The 21,662-nt window shown below is 38.0% G+C and overlaps 1 protein-coding gene across 1 annotated transcript in view; it reads left to right on the top strand.

Moving 5' to 3' along the window:
- The window catches only part of LOC122561450 (mucin-19-like), a gene marked incomplete at its 3' end in the record, with an annotated part of 67,059 nt that overhangs the window by 20,974 nt on the left and 24,423 nt on the right, over positions 1 to 21,662 (top strand). Inside the window, exons 9-22 of the mRNA XM_043713193.1 lie at positions 4,355 to 4,480; positions 7,628 to 7,748; positions 7,851 to 7,986; positions 8,084 to 8,176; positions 8,868 to 8,940; positions 9,031 to 9,168; positions 11,674 to 11,835; positions 14,510 to 14,604; positions 15,838 to 15,964; positions 16,679 to 16,913; positions 16,994 to 17,052; positions 17,145 to 17,242; positions 19,995 to 20,143; positions 20,230 to 20,368. Of these exons, the coding sequence (XP_043569128.1) occupies positions 4,355 to 4,480; positions 7,628 to 7,748; positions 7,851 to 7,986; positions 8,084 to 8,176; positions 8,868 to 8,940; positions 9,031 to 9,168; positions 11,674 to 11,835; positions 14,510 to 14,604; positions 15,838 to 15,964; positions 16,679 to 16,913; positions 16,994 to 17,052; positions 17,145 to 17,242; positions 19,995 to 20,143; positions 20,230 to 20,368 (1,751 nt within the window). The remainder of the gene's footprint in view (positions 1 to 4,354; positions 4,481 to 7,627; positions 7,749 to 7,850; positions 7,987 to 8,083; positions 8,177 to 8,867; positions 8,941 to 9,030; positions 9,169 to 11,673; positions 11,836 to 14,509; positions 14,605 to 15,837; positions 15,965 to 16,678; positions 16,914 to 16,993; positions 17,053 to 17,144; positions 17,243 to 19,994; positions 20,144 to 20,229; positions 20,369 to 21,662) is intronic.

Genomic DNA, 21,662 nt, shown 5'->3' with positions numbered 1-21,662 from the left:
AGTGTCAGGGAGTGATGTTGCAGCTTTATAAAAGTTCCATTAGATGAATTTAGAGGATTACATTCAATTCTGGTCACCACACTAAAGGAAGGATGCTACCTGCATTTGAGGTTATGAGCTACAAGGAGAGTCTGGACAGACTAGGGTTGTCTTTTCAGGAGCAGCGGAGTTTGAGGGGAGACTTAAAGAAGGTTTTAAGATTATGTGAGGTATAGATAGGGTTGACAGTCAGAATCTTTTTTCCCAGAGTTGAAATATCTAATTGTTAAGAGGGTGAAAGTACAAAGGAGACATGAGAGGGTAATGCATTGCTGAGGATAGTGGTGAAGGCATCAGGGTGATTAAAGGGCTTTTAGAAAAGCAAATGAATAAACAAAGAATGGAGGCTTATGGACCATGGACAGCAGAAGGGGTTAGTTTAATTTAGCATCATGTTTGGGAAAACATTTTGGGTTGAAGGGCTTATTCCAGTTCTGTACTGTACTATGTTCTATGTTCTATGTACCCTGCTGCATTATTCAGCATGCAGCAATGGCTGATATACTCACTTGTACCAGGGTATACCAGGATAGTTGATGCCAGTGACATTTTTAAAGCGTAGCTGAGCACAACCTCGAGCAATGAGAACCAGGAGATGTCATTCACAGTGCATGAAGTAAGAGGGAAATAAACAAAATGCTTCTAAGAACACATAGGTGGCCTGGTTGACTCTTCATTGCAAATAAAAGTTCACATTAATTAATTCTCTGCATTTATACATCATCGTCTGTCTGATCAATAAGCATTGTAACTGCAACTACAAGAACCAAGGTGCACAGGTTACCTGTCCTTAGTATGCTCCCTCTTAAAATCTTGTTAAATGTACTCTGTCCTAAAGCCCACAGTGAAGAATAACATTATCTTATTGTACAATGTGACTGCATCATATAATAGAAAGCCATTAAATTATTGACAATGTATGCTTTTATTTAGCAACAGAAAATTTGAGACGATGGCCTAGTGGCATTATTGCTGGACTGTTAATCCAGAGATCCAGGTAATGCTCTGGGGACCATGGGTTTAAAACCTGCATGGCAGATGGTGCAATTTGAATTCAACAAAAATCTAATCTAATCTTTAAAACTATTATCAATTGTTGAAAAAAACTGAGCTAATTCACCAATGCCCTTCAGGGAAGGAAATGCCATCCTTACTTGGTCTGGTCTACAAGTGACTGCAGACCAACAGCAATGTGTTTGATTCTTAACTGCCCTCTCGGCAATTAGGGACAACAATAAATGTTTGCCTAGCCAGTGATGCTCACTTCTAGTGAACAAATGTTAAGAAAACTAAGTTGAAACCAATCAAAGCAAAGCTGCATTTGCTTCTGGGACATATAGGAATTGGGAGAAAGTGAGGACTGCAAATGCTAGAGTACCAGAGTTGAAAAATATGGTGCTGGAAAAACACAGCAGGCCAGGCAGCATCCGAGGAGCAGGAGAATCGATGTTTCGGGCATAAGCCCTTCTTATAGGAATTGCTTGCCTTTCAAGTACCATCAAATTTACAGTCAATGAGTGCACCCAGTTCATGTCAATTGGAACCCAGTGTCAATTAAGTCCTATTTGGTTTGTTGTATCTGATGCTGCTGTTCCCTTTACTTAGAGTCTTCATCATCCTTTTCTGAAGATTATTCCTGTTTTCCAAGCTCTTCAGCAGAGCACAGCATACTAAGATAAAGTAGTATAATAGCATTCACTGTCTGGACTGTACTCGAAGCTCCCTGCAGACAGGTCCAAGCAGTGGAATAATATCATCAGCAGGACTATCATCTATTCCCTTGTTGAAGAATTGTATCTACCTAGCCTCAGCCAGTGGTTGTGTAAAATAGCCTTCAGTCCTGGTTGCTGAGTGTAGCCCTTGTCTGCTTGCAACCATCCTTGTGACACACACAGCTCTTAGAATGAAGCAGAAGCCTGACTTATCAAGAATGTTTACCTCTTGACATCACAGGTGGCTTTCACATTGATGAAATAGAATAATTTTCTGTTGATGAACTCAGCTGCTTTGTGATATGGCCTTGTCAATGTAATGCATTTACAGTCATGTTGACAAAGCATAATTCTGGGGCTGCATCATTTACCTCATCACGGGTGAATAAGATTTAGCAGTGTGATCTGGCACAAACTGCATCTGTAACAACCTTGATATAATTGTGGGTTGAGGATTAGGAGGTTCCACACAAATGGATCCTTGGAAAGAGCTATTTGTATGACTGTTTCCTGTAGTTGTCCCCTTGATGGTCACAGGTACAGGATGGCTACCATACCTTCAAGTCACAGATCCCACTCCAGCAAGTTGGCAAAGTTCAGTGCCAGTGTCCTGGTATGTCACTTTGAGGTGACACAGCACCTCACTCATTTGAAAGAAATGGCTTTCAGGATGATAGTCTCTGGACCTCCTGTACCTCCCACTACTTCAGGAGGGGACAGTCAACTGCAACTTCTGAAATGTCTTGGCAGTTTGGCAGCTCCTAGTCCTGGGCTTGCTAACACATCAGATCCCCATCCATTTACTGCATCTTCATAGCACTGTGTCCACTGTAATGATAATCACTGTTGTGACTGGATGCATGGTGACAGTTTCTATGAACCTGTGTGAGGAAATATCAGAAACAGGATAGGTCCTTAGTTATGCAAGCAGTCAGCACTTCTATCACTGACAAATAACAATTCAGCATTATCCTTTACACAGTGGAACATCGAGGTCTCCAACAAGGAAGGATCATTGATTGCCACTGTATGGACCTCAGACACAGATTCCTTATTCACTGAATGTAGCATAAGCCATGTGTACAAATAAGCTACTATAAGTGCTGTATGATACTTAATGCATTGTCCCCTAATGTTCCCACCCCAATATCTTAGTATTACTTATAGTTCAAGGTGAGGTGAAGTTAGCTCTGTCAGTCTGAAGTCACTGAAATCCAGGATTTTCTTGGTGAATAGTAGCCCATAGGTAACACTTCTAAGGTCACCTGTGATAACCTCTGCTTCACAGAGATGACTATTTTCAATCTGCAAAGATTGTTTGCACCCAGGACTGTAAACCATGCAGTTAGATACTCTATATGTTTCAGTTGCAGGGAACAGTGATAAACCAGTACTGTGCAAGTGGCTGGTTAATGCAATTGCCTCTTGCAAGGCCTCGTATCATTCACAAGTAGAGCCCACATCCTTAAAAAATACTTTCTCCCTTGACTCTGTATGTGGTTACAACTAGTTCCCATTTCCATTGTGAGTTTACTATTTGTATGAGTATGGAAAGCAACATAGTTTTCACCTAATAGGGTGAGTCACAGACACAGCTCATTGTCAAGCACTGCCCCATCCCCTGCATCCCCACCTCCCAAGTTCCTTGCATTTCCTATAAATCCCATTATTATTGAGCTTCTACATGTTCCCATGTAATTCTCTGAATTATGACTCATGAATGTTCCCCTTTACAATCCCTTTTGATCATGAGTGGCTCAACTTTACTCCAATTTTTAGTCCTGTAGTGCTACACTTTTTGACTCTGACTCTCCAGCATCTGCAGTCCTTACTTTCTCCTACAGCTTAGTCATGCCAACCATTGGGGTCCACTGTCCCATTTGAACCTGGTTGTCACTGTTGATGACTCTTCATCCCTCTATAACTTATGGTATGTGCACATTGCCAACATCTGTCGATGGGGTATTGGGACAGTCACTGTCCATGGAACATGCCCTGATATGTAAGTGAATGTTGTCCAGGTTGGATGGCTAGACAAGTAAATTTCATGCTCAAGTGCCTATGTACTCACTCTGACCTTCATGTTGGGAAATTGTCACCATCTAGTTTCTAGGAGAAAGTGAGGACTGCAGATGCTGGAGATCAGAGCTGAAAAATGTGTTGCTGGAAAAGCGCAGTAGGTCAGGCAGCATCCAAAGGGCAGGAGAATCGACGTTTTGGGCATAAGACCTTCTTCAGGAATGAAGAAGGGCTTATGCCCGAAACGTCGATTCTCCTGCCCTTTGGATGCTGCCTGACCTGCTGTGCTTTTCCAGCAACACATTTTTCACCATCTAATTTCTCTCCAGTATGAAAGAAAATATGAAACTGCATAACAATAAGGCTAGGTTATGTATTCACAGCATGATAATGTAAGCAAATAGGCCTCTTACTACTGACTTGTTGCAGAATTGGATTAGCTTTTCTAGCTGTTGAGAATCTTATTACTGCTAATTTTGCTGCAGGTCTTCAATGTGAAATGTTAACTCTGCTTCCTTCCAATGATATTTAAACATCATTACTCACTAATATTGAATGTGAAATGCATGCCTTCTCTTTTCCAGAACTACCCTTTTGTCCTGAGAACCAGATTTACAGGGATTGTGGTGCAGAGGTTATTCCAACATGTACTAATCAAAAGCCTCAACAGAAAAAACATGCTTGTGTAAGCACTTGTGAATGCCCACCAGGTAACAATATTTTTCAAAACGGAGACTGATTAATGTATATAGTATTGTATGGGTTATGCCAGCCTCCTGTGGCATTGTATAAGTACTGTAGTTGAGATGCATTTGAATTTTTTGAACACCAAGGTACTGATTTGAGGCAGTAGATGTATGATATGCCAGCTGAGGGAAAGGAGAGCAAGAATGGAATGCTAGAGGAATAAAGGAAAATCGCATGTGACAATTAGTTTTTAAGACGACATGGAACCAATAAGGTAAGAGATTCTACGGTTGGAAAATGAAGTTAGAGAGGGAATTGATGTAAAAGTCGAAAGGCATTGAGGTAGTGCTACCCAATAAGAGGCAAAAGGAGTCATTGTGGATAGGTATGAGTGAGGAGACTGTGGGCTAACATCTTGATCATTGGAGGTAGGCTGTGGTGCCTAAAGTCTTAAGTGTAGGGGAGGGTTTGAGACAAAACTTTTATCTATTAGGGTGTGACCATTGTTGTATTGATGCTGTACATAAGGTTGCAAAGTGATGATGCTAAAACCTTGCTTAGAATGGTGGTTAGATTCAGGATCAAAACTTCACAAAGATTAAGTATAAAGTACATGTTTGCTGGAGGATGGAAGTGGGGATCTAAGGGTGCTTGAGAACTAAACAGTTAAACCCTGCATTTCTTCATAGATTTATTCATATGAATGTTTACTTCCCTTCTTCAAATTTTTATTTATGAATAGTTTAAAATCCAAATGCATGCAGTAATTGCCTCTTGTACGTCAGTAGTCTATCTGCTGTGCCATTTTGTGAATTATTTGAAATGCTCATTTAAATCATTTAGTGATCGAAGAGGATGTCCGATGACATTATTAGATCAACACATTCAAACTTAGGAGTGGCATTTTACAGGAAAATTAAACTCTAATACAACTTTGTTCTGTCAATCAGAGCAATGGATTTGAAATGTTTGTCCATTCTAGCAAGGAATCATGTAATCACAGAATGAATACACCACAGGAGAAGACCACTTGGCCTGTCATGTCCATGCTGGTTCTCTGGAAGACCAATTTAAATAATATCTATTCCTTCCTTTTCTCCGAAAGCCTGTAATTATTTTTCTTTTCAGAGGCTAAATCCATTCCCATTATATTTTCCAGTATGTCTTAGGAAAGATCTATTCTTGCATTTGTATTGTATCATTGCTCAGAGATATTCAGTTTGATAAACATTCAATTGTATTACTGCAAATCAATTCATTTGTGAGCTATTATACTGCTTGTAAATGTTACCATCGTAGGAATGAAATGCATTTGGTTGCACCAAACCTAAAAACATGATTGCTGTCCCTAACCATAACTCCAACTAGACCCCATCTTCAAGAACATCTTCACCTCTGCCTTCTGCAAGGACCATTGTCTTCGCCACTCCTTGGTACACGCCATCCTCCCCACCAAGCACCCCCCCCCCCCCCCGAACTCTCTGGTACCTTCCGCTGTAAAATCTGCCAGCATACCACCCCCTCACCACCATCCAGGGCCACAAACAGTCCTTCCAGGTGAGACAGAGGTTCACCTGCCTCTCTTCCAACCTAGTTTACTGCATCAGGTGCTCCTGATGTGGTCATCTCTACATAGGGGAGACCAAACGTAAACTAGGGGCATATTTTGCCGAGCATCTCAGCCAGGCCAGTAATGGCAAGCCTGATCTCCCAGTTACTGACCACTCAATTCCCCTTTCCATGCCTTCTCCGACATGTCCATCCTTGGCCTCCATTGCTGCAGTGAATCAGATTGCAAATTGGAGGAACAACACCTCAGCTTCCACCTGGGCAGACTACTATCCTGAAGATTCAGCATTGAGCTCTTCAATTTCAAATAACCTTCCCACCCATCCCCTGACTCACTTTCCAGCCCCACCTCCTGTCCTCCATCCCTCCAACCGCCGTTTCCTTCCAGTTACCAACCGGATTCATTCCTCCCATCGACTTGCCAGGTCATACCCACCACCTGTATTCATCTGTCACCACTTCACCACTCTGTCGCTCTCCCCACCCATACCCATCCCTCCTTTCTTTATCTTTAGCTGCCTCTACCCCCACATCTAATCCTGAAGAAGAGTTACGCACAAAATATCGTCTTCTCCACCTCCTGATGAGGCTTGGCTTGTTGTGTTCTTCCAGCCTCCTGCTTGTCCCCAACCAGTACAGCAATGTTTGTCTTGATAGTCAATTGCCCAACTTTAAAATTGCAGAGTCAATTGTCTTGATAGTCAATTGTAGAGCTGATTGCCCAACTTTAAAATTTTCACAAAAGCTTTCTAACCATTAATGATTTAATGTTACCTGAGGCATGGTTTACATATCATGGATATTTTACTCATGCCAAAAAATCTGAAATTAAAAAGAAATAATCAGACCATCTGGCCAATTGAGAGGGAAAGGCACACAGACACACAGACACAATTACATTGTTGGTGTGCCTTGTGAGCCAGAGCCTGGAGCGGCAGGAGAGTGAGTCCTGGATGGAGGCCAATGTATGGACGCATTGTGGCCTCATGTTTTAAAGCCAGTTGGCATGGACTCATGTTGGATAAGGGCTAGAACCTGAGTACTGATAGACACCTTTTATATTCATTCTGGACTTCTAAACACTGTATCCCCATTGCTAATCCTTTTTTAAAATATTTCAATTGTGTGCAACACTTAAAGTGTCTGTACCTAGGTGTCCTGTACCTAAGATAGTACTGGGAGGTGACTTTAGAAATATTTCATTGCACTTACTTGAGTGCATATGGTAATAAAGGCTATTCTATTCTATTCTGGTCTATTCTATTCTGTTCTACGTGAAATCTCAAGAAAACAGCTCATCGCCATGTGTTCATGGGCAGTTACAGATGAGCAATAAATGTGACCTTTTGCTAATTTCGGAAAAGTTTTGAGGAAATTCCTCTGTGTCACTAAATCAATGGCTTATTACCGTCCCAGCCAATTACCAAATTACATTCTATAACGATCTTTTGCCAAGTTAATTTGAAAATGTGAGTCTTGACACAGTACCAAAACTCTAGTTCTAGATAAGAGCCTGCATCACCAAGGCTTCTGGCATTACAATTTAAAATTAAAACTACATTAATTGATATTCAGGGCATCTATACCTTTTTCAATTTCAGGCACAGTTCTTGATGATATAAGAGGCACCAACAAATGCATCAACAGCTCAAGTTGTCCGTGCATATACAGTGGTATGACTTATGATAGTGGAGACAGAAGGAACACTTCCTGTCAGACATGGTAATGGTTACTAATTTAGCTCATACAGAATTTAGCTCATATGTGTACATTCATCAAATTTCAAATATTTCACTGCTATCATTTATTTCCCTCCTTATTTAGTGTCTGCAATGGTGCACTTTGGGAATGCTCTCATCGTAGCTGTCCCAGCAGATGTAAAGTAGAAGGAACATACATCACAACATTTGATAAAAAAACTTATAATTTGAGAGGCAATTGCAGACTCTACGCAGTTATTGTACGTGAGCTACTTTGTTATATTTGTGGTAGGAAAAAACTACAATACCTTATCTTGTTTGGATGGATTTTAAAGTTCTTGTTTTTAAACACCACAGGGAAATGACTGGAAAGTAACTATTGAGTTATACGTGTGTCATAAAGCAGTTGGACAGATATGTGTAAGACATGTTTCATATTGCCAATCTGAGGTAAGCATAGGTGATTATTTTTAGTGCCATGTTCTATTTACTGTGAATGATGTTTTATTTTAAAATATCTGATACAGAACATTAATTAATGTCAGGGTTTATCATGTAATGTGAAGATGTGGAAAGGATGTAAAAATGGTATTATTTGGTTATGATTTTCTGGAAGGGAATCTAATGTCCAGACAACTTTTTAATGAAAGGTTCATTTCAATTTTACAACGGTGCATGTGTGCTGTTTTGCCAGAGGACAGTTTTGCCTCTCATCTTGGTCAGCAGATTTGTGGCCACATATACATGCACTTGAACAGGAGAATTGGTTAGTTGATAATCTTACATTTTCAAAGATCATTCTTGCTTGTAATTATAACTATCCTTTCTATCAATATTATGTGGAAGGAAAAACTGTCAAATTAAACTTATTATTCACTTGCTTGTTCTATTCTTCAATTTTAACTGTTTTTAATCATGTTTGGTGGAGGCAGGTGGAATTCCGACACCTAAAAGGTATTTTTTGGGTTTATGAATTGGAAGTGTTTAGAGGGATATGGGCCAAATGCTGGTAAATGGGATTAGGTCAGTTTAGGATATCTGATCGGTGACGATGAGTTGGACCAAAGAGTCTGTTTCCATACTGTATAATTCTTTGACTCTATTTAAATGATCCTACTAAACTTAATCTTTTTTGTTATAGATCAATTATGAATTCAACAATAATGGCGACGTTTACTCTTCTGGAAATAAAATTAACCTTCCTCTAAAGAAGGGTAAACTAAAAATTGAAGAAAATCAAACATTTAAATACGACAGTAAAATTGTTCAGTCTTAAGTTAAACTAGAGTTATGTCATTTCACAGATGGAATAATCATATTTAGGAAATCAGCAAAATTCATTCAATTTTCGACTTCATTTGGGCTAAAAATACAAGTGCGGACATCTTCTATCATGCATTTATACATTTCACTGCAAGAAAAAGACAAAAACACAGTGAAAGGTATGACTAGCTAATTATTTCTTGACTACCAGGGGTGAAGGTAAAGCAGAATACCCAATTGCAGAGCCTTTGCGAGCAGCCACTTGGATTTAGGATGCAAATTGTGAAGGCAATCACCTCCCAAACGCATGAAGTGTTCACATTGATGAAGCTGTCAAATTTCCTAACCTGACTGATGGCATATAATGTTTATTTATTAACCCATTTTCTAATCAACCAATTCACACTTAAAATTCAGACATCAATGAGTTTCATCGCCTTGTTATAACAATTAAAGTGGAAATCTGCTCCTTTGGAATAGATAAGCTTTCCACTAAACTTCTCACCTTGGCAAAAGCTGGAACTGTGTAAGTTTGAGACAGATTTATATCTGACAACAGATATTCTTGACTTAACTTGAATTCAAATTCGCTAACATTTTAAACTATAATTCAGCCCCGAACATCTGGGGAAAATCAGTAAATCATATGCAAGAAATATATGTTATCAAGAAATTACTCAAAGTCACACTCTATTCAGGACATATATAGTCTAGATATCTTTGCTGTTGTTAATTGACAGGGATGAGCGGAGTAAACTCACTCAGGAAAGGACACAGATATCAGTGTTTAGAATGAGCTGAAGTGGACATAGAGTGAAATTATCAGGTCTGAAGATTACAATGGCATGGAGACAGTTTTTAAAATGAAATGTGTTCCTGTGTCCAGGGAATATTCCAAAATTTCCTGGACATGGGAAAAGTTCCAGTATATTGGAAAAATGCTAATATAATGCCCTTATTCAAAAAGGGAAGGAGGCAAAATGTAGGAAATTAAAAACCATATAATGTAACATCTTTGATAGGAAAGTGTTAGAATCAATTGCCAAGAAAGCAATAGCAGGACATTTGGAAAGTCAAAACATTAACTATCATAGACAGCATAGTTTTATGAAAGGCAAATCATGTTTGACTAATTTGCTAGAGTTCTTCAAAGATGTAACAAGTAAAGTGGATAATAGGGATCCTGTAAGTGTAATATATCTGGACATCCGGAAAGCATTTGATAGGCTGCTGTACAAAAGATTAATTCACAACTTTGGATCATATGGGACTGAGGCTAATTTATTAGCTTGGACAGATGACTGGTTGATGGACAGAAGACAGAGAGTCGGGATAAATGGTTTTTTTTCTGGATGGCAAGACACAAAATAGTCCTTGGATCACAACTATTTACAATCTACATTAACGACTTGGATACAGGGATAGAAGGCTATATAGTTGAGAGTGTGTTGCTGGGAAAGACAATAGGTCAGGCAGCATCCGAGGAGCAGGAGAATTGATGTTTCGAGCATAAGTCCTTTATCAGGAATGATGAAGGCCTATGCCCCAAAACATTGATTCTCCCGCTCCGCAGATGCTGCCTGACCTGCTGTGCTTTCCCAGCAACACTGTCTCGACTCTGATCTCCAACATCTGCAATCCTCACTTTCTCCTGAGGCACATATCGGCCATGATTGAATGGCAGAACAGATTCAAGGGGCCGAAAAGCCTAATTCTGCTCATGTATCTTATGAACTTATGAAGTGAATTCATGAGTTGAAGTAGAAGTGAACTAAGAGGTGTAGACAGATGGGTTGGACAATCAGCTGTGCCAAAAATGATCTTGAGACTACGAACAGCTGATATGATAGTTAGGATCAGGTGCGTAAATTAGTCAAGGACCTGTGACTAGCTCCAAAAGATGGGATTCTGACCTGGATTTTGGACATGCAGCCAGACAACTCAAAGCAACACGGAGTTAGTGAAGAAGTAAAATTGGATAGACATTTGTAAGCTAACCACATGTCATTGGGTGGTATCACAAAGGGACATGTAGATAGGCAACAATATAGAGGTCAGAAATAACTCATAAGACCATAAGAATTTGGAGCAGAATAGACCATTTAGCCCATTGAGACTGTTCCACCATTCAATCATGGCTAATATTGAATCAGATGCTGATGATGATCAATCTCTAATTGAAGAGGTAACCAACCAAGAAAGATCTAATACAGGCATTTGGAAGAGGGTTGTGAAGTGAAGCCTGCCAAAATTGCAAAGAGGTTGAAAAAGACAAGGGATTAAATCCACTACAGTTAAAGTCACAACACATCTGTTTTGATATGATGGAAACCTAATTCAAACCTGGTTAGGAGAAAGATGGGCATGAGTTTGGGAGATGACAATGGTTCATGCCCTTTGAAGAAGAAAAGGAATTTGGAAATACAATGGTGGTTTCAGAAAAGGGCAAATAATAGAAATTAAATTATGAAAATTGTCTGTCAGGTCATAACAGGATGTTTTGATATGAGCAGTTAGAAAATACTAAAACAGTGCAAAACAATGCTCAATGTCATATGTTGCTTAACTAAATCTGTTTAGACAAACTGAACTTGGACTAGATGATATGTTTCAGTTAATAACTCTGTTCAACCAAATCAGATCATGCCATTTTTTGAGATTTTTTTCAATTATTTATTTTTCAGGCTTATGTGGCAACTTCAATGACAATGCAGGTGATGACTTCTTGTCTGCACAGGATATGGAGGAACAATCAGTTGCCGATTTTGTTAATTCATGGATAGTTTCTGGTGAATCTTGTATGCCTCCAGATTCAGAAGAACCTACTTGCATTAGTTCAGAAAATGGTAATATTCTTTGTTTCAGACTAGACTTTCATCAGACAACACTCAGTAAATATCTTGTGTCAAGGACAATTAAACTAACATTGTTGTTATATTGATTTCTATCACTCCATGTTTATTGGATCTACAGGATTTAGTTCTAACGAGCACTTTCCACTGAGGCAGAATCAGTGTAGATTTCTCTCATGCTTCAAATTGATCCCAATGGAAATTAAGTTGAATCTGATCTTTAATACTAAACAATTTTTATGATTTTCCATCACCCATCTCAGTTATCTTGAGGCTGTTCATGGTTTGTCATACTGTTACATGGCACTTGGAAAAGTGCATTGATTTCAAGCCCCACAACTTCCAGAGGTGCCACAAATGTTAATGCTTTAATCAAAACATGCAAAGTCCCCCATTTACCAATATGATGGAATTATTGACCAGATTTCTGTACATAACAAGAAAGAGTATTGATTTTAAATAAATACAAGCTAAAGGCACATCAAAACCAGGAATTAATAACATCAGATAACTCTATTAGTTGAAATTCTAATCCAATTTTAAAACCCTACATGCACATATAGACAGACACAGATAAAACAAAAGAAAACATCGATGGTAAGAATCATTTAGAATCACCATAGAATCCCTACAGTATGGAAACAGGCCCTTTGGCCCAACAAATCAACACTGACCCTCTGAAGAGTAACCCAGCCAGACCAATTCCCATACATTTACCCCTCACTAATGCACCTAACCTACGCATCCCTGAACACTATGAACCATTTGGCAAGGCCAATTTACCTAAACTGCACATCTTTGAATTGTGGGAGGAGACTGGAACACCTGGAGGAAACCTACGCAGACACAGGGAAAATGTGCAAACTCCACAGACAGTCTCCCATGGCTGGAATCATACGCAGGTCCCTGGTGCTGTGAGGCAGCAGTGCGAACCACTGAACCACCAAGCCAGATAGAGGGAAAATATGCACTGGAAATATAGTTCAATAACACCAGTCCACAGGCTTTGTTGAGATGCTTGTCTTTCTTCCTAAGATCTTCACTTCTCTGATTTCCTTTTTCAAGTTCTTTCTGTTCTTTGCCATGAACACAGGGAATTTACATATTTATTGTTGAATTTCACTGATTGGAGACAACAGCTTAAAGCAAATGGTAGAAGACAATTATTGGCCATCTTCAGGCTTACGTTAATTTGTTATAGAAATATAAAGATAGGCTGTGTTTCTTCAATTTTGGAGACATGTGTCCCTTTGCCTAGAAGCTGAGCATAGGATTATTGTCATATTGATTGCCTCAAGCTTCCAGACAAGTCACAACTGCTTAATCTATTCAACAGTCTGTTTTGGCACAATCCCACTCTCCACCCATTCTCAATCCATGCCATCTTTTCTCTCCTCCCCACTATTTACAAAGTAACAGTGTAAGTGCAATTCACAATGTGTTCCAACAACCTGTTCTCAAAAGTTCAATAGTTCCTTAAAATAACTTAGTTTTTCCAGTTTTGGTCTACAATTATAAATAAATAAAAATAACAAGATGACAGCTTTAGACACACCTCCCCTTGTCCCAATGACACCAATGCAGTCCTCAGTAGGAATTGCCCTGTATAAGTTATCTGGAAGAATTGTCAGACAAACTAATATATACTAGACAGATAATAATGTATAAGGATGTTTTGTGTCCCTTGATTGGAATGAAAGGAAACTGGCCCAATTGGTTCTGGCACCACAAACATAAGTTAGTGCCTGATCAATGTTTTCTCAGAAGCACAATACTTTTCAGGATGTCATAGTGGCAGAAATCTTTGCTTGTTTTTTGGAGAATCTGTTCAGCTCTGCTATGAGCCAAAGAAGGCTCATCCAGTAACACAAATTAGTTTTAATCTGATATTTGATATACTTGTGACCTACTGAGATTATGCAGCAGACCAGCATTGACAATGATATAACCTCCTCATAATCATCTAATGCATGACAATGTCCATGTCATTCTCACCCTCTGGACATGTTTGCAATTGTGTCTGAAGCTGTGCATAATTATGATAACAATGCATTCTAAATCCTGAAAACAATCAAATTGGAAAACATGTAGAGTGAGGTAAAATGGCTCAAAATGCTTGACCGAATTACTTTGTCAGATTTAGCTAATTCCACAGCAATCGGAAACCTGATAAATATCCAAGGCTTCATTGTACTGTAGCAAATGAAGGTGTCCAAGGAGCACAAATGATAAAACTTCAAATGGTAATGCTTTAGGCAGCAGATGTACCACTTTAAATGTACTGTATAGGTGTAGAGGGGTGCCTAGGGCTTCTCTTTTAATGTGCTTAATAACATGACAGTTTTTGCACAGCAAACATTCAAAGATATTTGCCCAACAGTTGTGCACTGAAACTAGATGACTGAATTATTTAATTGTGTTTGACTTTTAAATTTATATTGTATCATTCTGAACTGAAACTGGTTTTTCACAAAATACATATGTTAAAGCAGCACACTCTTAAATCTGCCACGACTGTTCCTTTGGCTAAAGTTGAACTTCTTAAATGGTATTGATTGATACTTGATTTGTTTTCACTATTTCTGTATTATTCATTTGCTAAAATTATCTAAATTCAATGCAATCCATTGTAGAATATAAGTAATCACATCTATGTATTGTGCTCTAGATAATTATGCTAAAGAACATTGTGCTGAGCTGATGAACAATAAAGGGGCTTTTGCCCCTTGCCACCATGTAGTGGATTACAGCACATACTATAAGGTAAGTGGGAAACCTCTTCAAACATATGCAAATCTTTAAGAATCAATGTGCTGCATAATCTATAATTAACATCATTAGTCTGACAATTTGGTGATAAACCAGTTGCAGTAAATTATATAAAGATGTGAAAAAAGGACAAATATCCCTTGTACATTAAGTTAGTAATTATCTATTATAAGAATACTCCTCGATCATTCAGTAATGCAAATGTTCAAAATTCTTCTTGGGATGATTATCAAGATTTGGGTTGATAAAATATTTGATTAGTAAAGGATGATAAATAATACAACTCAATGAGCCTGTTATTTAATAAAGTAAGACATATAAAGATAGGGAACAACATATTACTCTGGGCATCTCCTTTTTGATGCAGTAAACATCATGTCAAAACATTATCTCAAGGACTCATGTAACTTATATTAGGGAAGCTGAAAGGACAAGTAACTTACTTACTTAAAAGCTGAAGGCATTGTTATACAATTTTTACCCTCTGATAAAGTTGCATTTGTTGTAAAATTCCTAATAATGAAAGAAATTTAAAATAAATCTGTCAATTTTTTAAATGAATCTATTGCAAATTAATTAGGCCTGGAAATGTCACATGCTAATCCATTACAAGAAGTATTGTTTGAGAAGAATGAAAGTCACCAGAAAGTCTAGACAATAACAGTTACAGAATGAAATAACCAACTGCTAGGTCTTTCATGTACCAATTTCTTTGAAGCATTAGCCTTCTTTTAAGATAAGTTGGCTCAATGACATAAATTAAATCCAGATTACCATTTTAATTCAGAACTCATTTGAGTCTCCACTATGTTACACTATTTTTGTTGGTCCCTGAGTAACAGGAATGCTTACAAAACATAGCCTGGTCTGCTACTGTCCTGGGACTTCAAATCCCATAAACATGACAGCTCGTCCAAGTCATCGCAGCCTGATCCAGAACTTTAATTTGACAAGTTACATGAAGCTGCCTGTTTAATGCCCAAGAGTTGTGCTGGACATTTTGCTGAGGCCAAGACTTCGCAATCAAGAGAGCTTCTTTGCCTGCAGCATAAGTAGAAAATTAGTGAACTCTGTCATTCAGTTGCCCAGGAATCGCATCCAAATATGATTAAATAAATATGATTATTTGACTTCTAATGTCTCTGGCATTATCTGCAGATTTGTAAAATATGTATTGTTACCAAAAAGATCTCAAAAAATATGTTTTTAATTGTGCTTGCTTTAAAGATGTGTAAGGATTCCATCTGCACTTGTCAAAATATTGATCACTGCATTTGTGCTGTATTTGGTTCATATGTTCATGCATGTGCAGAAAACGATATCATCCTGACACAATGGACTGGAAGTATTTGCAGTAAGTTGAGATATTTATCTTCCATAAAATATCCACACAATTTACTGTTGGCAGCATTAGTTGCTTGAAAACAGTTTATATGATCCATAAATAATTATGTGTATCATTCACTAAGTTTATTTATGATGAGGTAGCAGGGTCATGCTGCTGTAGAATGATGTTGTGATCCAATATCTGAAAACTTTGCTTCTATATGCTTATGCAAGTGCATTTTACTTTGGTAGGAAGTTCCTCCGTGACAGACTCAAGAAACCATTGGAGATTTGATTTCAATAAAATATTGCAAGTCGCATTCTTTGGTAGAATAGTTGGGAGGATATCAAAATAAAAGGTCTTTAGTGGATTGTTGGAAAGCAGAAGTAGGAAGGAGCCCATTGGATATAGCGCTGCAACCCTTGACCTGTTAAGAGGAAAACTTGAGCAATTTTGCAGATTTTCTCATAGCTAATGATATGATAAACTCCATTAGTTCCAGAGCACAATTCTTTAATACTTTGATGGATGTTGAGGCCAAGAATTTTTATTGAAGCTAATGCGCTCAGTCATTTCCACATATCATGAGGGAATTACATTAAGCTGCTTGATGAATGGCTTCTACAATGGAAGGTGTCTCAGAAGGAGACCAGGATGGATCATTTACTCAGGGCTTCTGATATTTCTCTAGTTTTCACCACTATTTAACTATAATCTGATGTTAGTGGTTTTTGTTTCTAGATACAACTTGTGAGGAGAGCCAATCTTTTGACAACAACATGACAACATGTAACCGGACTTGCAGATCACTATCAAAACCTGACTTCACCTGTAGTGTTCAGGATGTTCCAGTTTATGGATGTGGCTGTCCTGCAGGAAAGTACATGGATAAAAATGGACTCTGTGTTGAGCAAAGAAAATGCTCATGTTACTACAGGGGCATGTATATTGAACCTGGAGAAAATAGTGATGATTGGTAAGTATAATTGTCAAATTTGCTGCAAGTTGCAATAATAAATATATGAAAAGGGATCTGTAACTTTTCTTTTCTTTCAGCGTTTGCACAAATGGGCATATTGTGTGTTCTCAAGTTCATACTACTCCACAGACACCAGGTAAATTATTTGTATCTTTTAAAGTCATCTGCACCTAAAACATGAATTGGAACTGCTATGAAACAACTTTCTCCATTTTTTTCGTCCAACAGTGTGTCATGGGGAAAAGAGGTATTTTAATTGTTCAGGAGCTAGAAACTTCAATTGGAAACATTGTGCAAAGAAATGCAGCAACTTGAATTTACCATGTGTAAGTGATATCTCAAGATATAAACTTGTGAGAATCGTACATATTTGCGTGGAATGAGGGAGTATAATGCAAAGGTGAACACAAAATATAATTGAATATGCTATTCTAAACAACAGAAAGGCATATTTTAATCTGATGGCAACTATAGAAAAAAAAGTTTTTGCTCCATTGCTAAGTCTTGTAAGGTAATATTTTATCAAATTTATTCATGTACTTCTGCATTTTCTGATTTATTGGGACAGAATTAGGGAAATACTGAGCACAAATATCAATCTTAGGAAGAGTTGCTATGTCCTTGTGAAAGTGGAAATGATGTTTTGTCAATCTGTTGAAAATTTTTAATGTTACAGGAAAGGGAAAACAAATGGGTGAAACTTATTTAATTTTTCTGATTTTACTGTACATAAGATTATCATACAAGACAAGGATAATGCATGAAATTGGAGTCATACATTGAATATGGAATGAGAATTAGTAGCAGGAATGATAACTTTCATTTTGGTTTAGCTGTAGCTAGTGGAGTGCCATAAGGACTAGTGCTTGGGCTTCAGCTATTTGCAGTCTGGATCAAGGACCAAAGTCAGGGACTTAGTCTAATATATTCAAGTTTGCTAATGATACAAATGTGAGTAAAAAGATGTTCTGTGAGCAAAACAGAAAGGAGGCTGTAAAAAAAAAAAGACATGTTGTGTGATTGAGAAAAATGGTGGCAAATTGAGTATAAAGTGAGAAAATGTGAAATTATACACTTTGGTAAGAAGAGTAAAGAGGTAGACTATTTTTCAATGGTACAATTATTAAATGTTGGTCTGTAGAAAGCTTTATGAGTTGGCAAAATCAAATAGAGCCAATATGCAGATAAAACATACTGTTGGGAAAATATTTGTTAGTCCTAACTGTGAAGAGCTACAGTTTAAGACAGGACACCTGGAGAACTCCATTGTTTTGAAATAATTAGCTACCTAGGGAGAGTGCAATGAAGGCTCCTTCAATTGATTCCTGGGATAAAAAGTATTGCTCTTTTAGAAAAGATTGCACATAATGAATGTAAACATAAAACATAGAACAGTACAACACAGTACAGGCACATTGAAACTTGATGTTGTGCTGATCTTTTATTCAACTGTAAGATCAAACTTGGAGGTGCTAAAAAGCTAAAAATCTGGTGTTGTGTGATTTTTAAGTAAGGTCAAACTAACCGACATACCCTTCATTTCACTATCATCTATGTGCCTATCCAAGAGTCACTTAAATGTCCCTTAAGTACCTGACTCTACTACTACTGCTGGCAGTGTGTTTCATGCACTCATTACTCTCTGTGTAAAGAACCGACCTCTGACCACCTCTAAACCTTCCTGCAATCACCTTAAAATATGCCCCCTAATGATCAGCCATTTCTGCCCTGGAAAAAAGTTTCTGGCTATTCACTCTATCTGTGCCTCTCATCATCTTGTACACCTCTATCAAGTAGCCTCTCACCCTTCTTCGCTCCAATGAGAAAACATTTAGCTGCCTCAACTTCTCTTCATAAGATATGACGTCCTGTCCTGGCAGAATCTTGGTAAATCTCCACCGCACCATCTCTAAAGCTTCTACATCCTTCCTACAATGGGGCAACCAGAACTGAACACAATATTCCAAGTGTGGTCCAACCAAGGCTCTATAGAGCTGCAGCATAACCTCGTGACTCTTAATGGGCCTATGTTGTCTGAAGTTTAGAAGAATGTGAGGTAATTTTATTGAAGTGTGTCACATTCTTCGAGATCATGACAGGTTAGACACTGTGAGAATCTAGAATGAGGGGACATAGCGTCATGATAAGGAGCTCGCCATTCAGATAAGAGAGGAGAAGAAGTCTCTTTACTCAGAATATTATGAATCTCAGGAATTCTGAATCACAAGGACTGCAGATATTCAGTATAAAGTTGAGACCATTTGGCCTTTACACAACGAGAGTATCAATAGATCTGAGGGAGAAGTGGAATTTGACCAGAAAAAGGTGTGCCACACTTGCACTGTGACTGGATAGCATTTTCTAAATAATCCCAAGTGGGCCATAAAATATGTTGACAATCCATTCAAAGTTTTCAGTCAGATCCAGAGTGTAAACATTGTAGGACTCATAATTTGGTACATTTGTGCATTTTGAACTTTATATTTATTTAATGCACAGTATCATGTTCTTTGCAGACTGAAATAATATGCAAACGTACTGAATCTATGATAACTGGACAAATCAGCTGAGAGCCATTCTCTATTTTATTCTTCAGAGCAATGGCTTGACCAATAAACTTGCCTGGCTTGCATTTAAATAAAGCTTGGTAGTTGACTGTCAGTCTTCATCTAACTGGTGAATTCCCCATGAAAGAGTCTTTACCAATCAGTGAGCATTTGTCAACCACTTAGCCCACCCTATTCATTTAGAATCAAAATGTTACTCCCGTTACATTGGTATTCTAGTGAATTGTCCTAACTTTGAGTAAATGTGTCTTTTTTCCATAATTTTATCTACTGTTATGTTTGTTAGATAATAAGTTGCAAGTATGTGTATTTGAGTGAGTGGGAGAGAGAAAGCCACACAAAGTTATTCTTGTCAAAGTTATTCACGCATTCAAAATTATGTATCGCCTGAGATTAGTAATACTGACGAACTTATTTATATAATGAGTATTCATTTCTATTACTCCATGGTATTTGAGATCAGTTTTAATAATTTTTGAGGAATCACTAAAGATCTTTTCTTTTATGACAGCCAGATCAATGCGTTCCTGGTTGCATCTGTCCTGATGGTAAAGCTGAAGATGACAATGGAAATTGTGTTTTGCATAAAAAATGTCCTTGCTTGTTTGAAGGACAGAGCCATCGTGTAGGAAAAGTGATCCAGAAGGATTGTAATGAATGGTGAGATTGAATCAATGACACATTTATAAATTTAGTAGATTAAAAGCACCTTAGTATGAACATTATATCTGCTCTTTATTTTGTAGCACGTGCCAGGGTGGAGTATGGAACTGTACTGAGAAACATTGTTCAAAGACCTGTAAGGTTTATGGTGAAGGTCATTTCACAACATTTGATGAGAACACATATACTTTTGAGGGGAACTGTGAATATATATTTGTTCAGGTAAATAACAATGACTTAAACCTTCATTTCCTGTGAATCAAAATGTCGTATTTATTTGGTCAAGTATAAGTTAAGATTTTAAAATGATATGAAACATTTCTGAATATTCAGAATCACTACTTTGTAATTTTGCCCAAAACTTCAATGATAAGGTGTAGATATAAAATTAAAAGCCTTGTTATTAACAGATCATACATCTAGATCCACAAAGTAGTCTGAATTTTCCCAGTCCCACACAGGCAGTTTTTGAGGTGGCCAAGAGGATTTTTGTAATTTGGAAATGTGTAATATTGTACATCGTGTCAACTTCCTGCTGCCTTTGCACGTCCATGCAGTTTTTCTCAATGTCAGTTTTCATGCACAGTGACCTGCATAGCAGCATTGCTAGCCAAAACAAGATACATAAAAGGACTAATCATCCCCTACTTTCAGACACATTGAGATATTTGAAAGCAGCACATACACCACACCACAAGTCCCATGTATGTTTTTGGAAGGTGAGAGTGAACAAGCTCATAATGGGATGTCAGCCACTGTATTTTTAAAGTTGTCGAAGAGCTTACTAGCAGCAAATGCAAGGGGACTGCATCCATAACACAGCCTTCCAACTGAGTAATGAAGCTGTGAATCTGATGGCCGTATGTATCTTATCTTCTGTTTGTTTTACTGGCTCTAAGGATAGTTGCAGTATCTCACTGCCTCTGCATCTATTTGGCCATCTGTTCTCCTTGTTCTAAAAGTGGTTGTCAAACCAGATTGTGTTGTCACTTCCTCCAGAACCTGTCCACTGTTAGAAACTGGACAGCGAGTACAGATGTAATGTATTAATTAACTGGCTAATCTCCTGTAAGCTGACGCAGTCAGGCATGCACCCAAAATGCCAGACCCAGGAACTTGAACTGGACCTGATATTGAGTTCTGGCATGTCTACCCCTTTTATTGAACTAGAAGTTTTAATGAACATCATGAAGATGAAGGTCACACATTCATGGTTCAAGTTTGACTTTTTATGCACTTGCAATCATTTAAAATTCATGAACAAAAAACTAATGAATGGATTTAAATTACATGCACATACCAAACATAAGGTAGAGAATGAGCTGTTCAGATCAAGCTGCCTGGCTGAACAAATTAGTGCAATTAGCCCCATTCCTTTGCTCCTTCTGCTTATCTTACAAATGTTTCCTTTCCAAAAGATGGATCCGATTCCTTTTTGAAAGATACTATCAAATTTCCTTCCATCAGTCTTTCAGACAGTGCATTTCATAATGATTGTGACAAGGTTATCCAGGTG

This window comes from Chiloscyllium plagiosum, chromosome 23 (genome assembly GCF_004010195.1).
Source record: "Chiloscyllium plagiosum isolate BGI_BamShark_2017 chromosome 23, ASM401019v2, whole genome shotgun sequence".
NCBI classification, from domain to species: Eukaryota; Metazoa; Chordata; class Chondrichthyes; order Orectolobiformes; family Hemiscylliidae; genus Chiloscyllium; species Chiloscyllium plagiosum.
The sequence above is the reverse complement of the archived record's forward strand: the minus strand, read 5'-3'. Positions and strand labels throughout refer to the sequence as shown.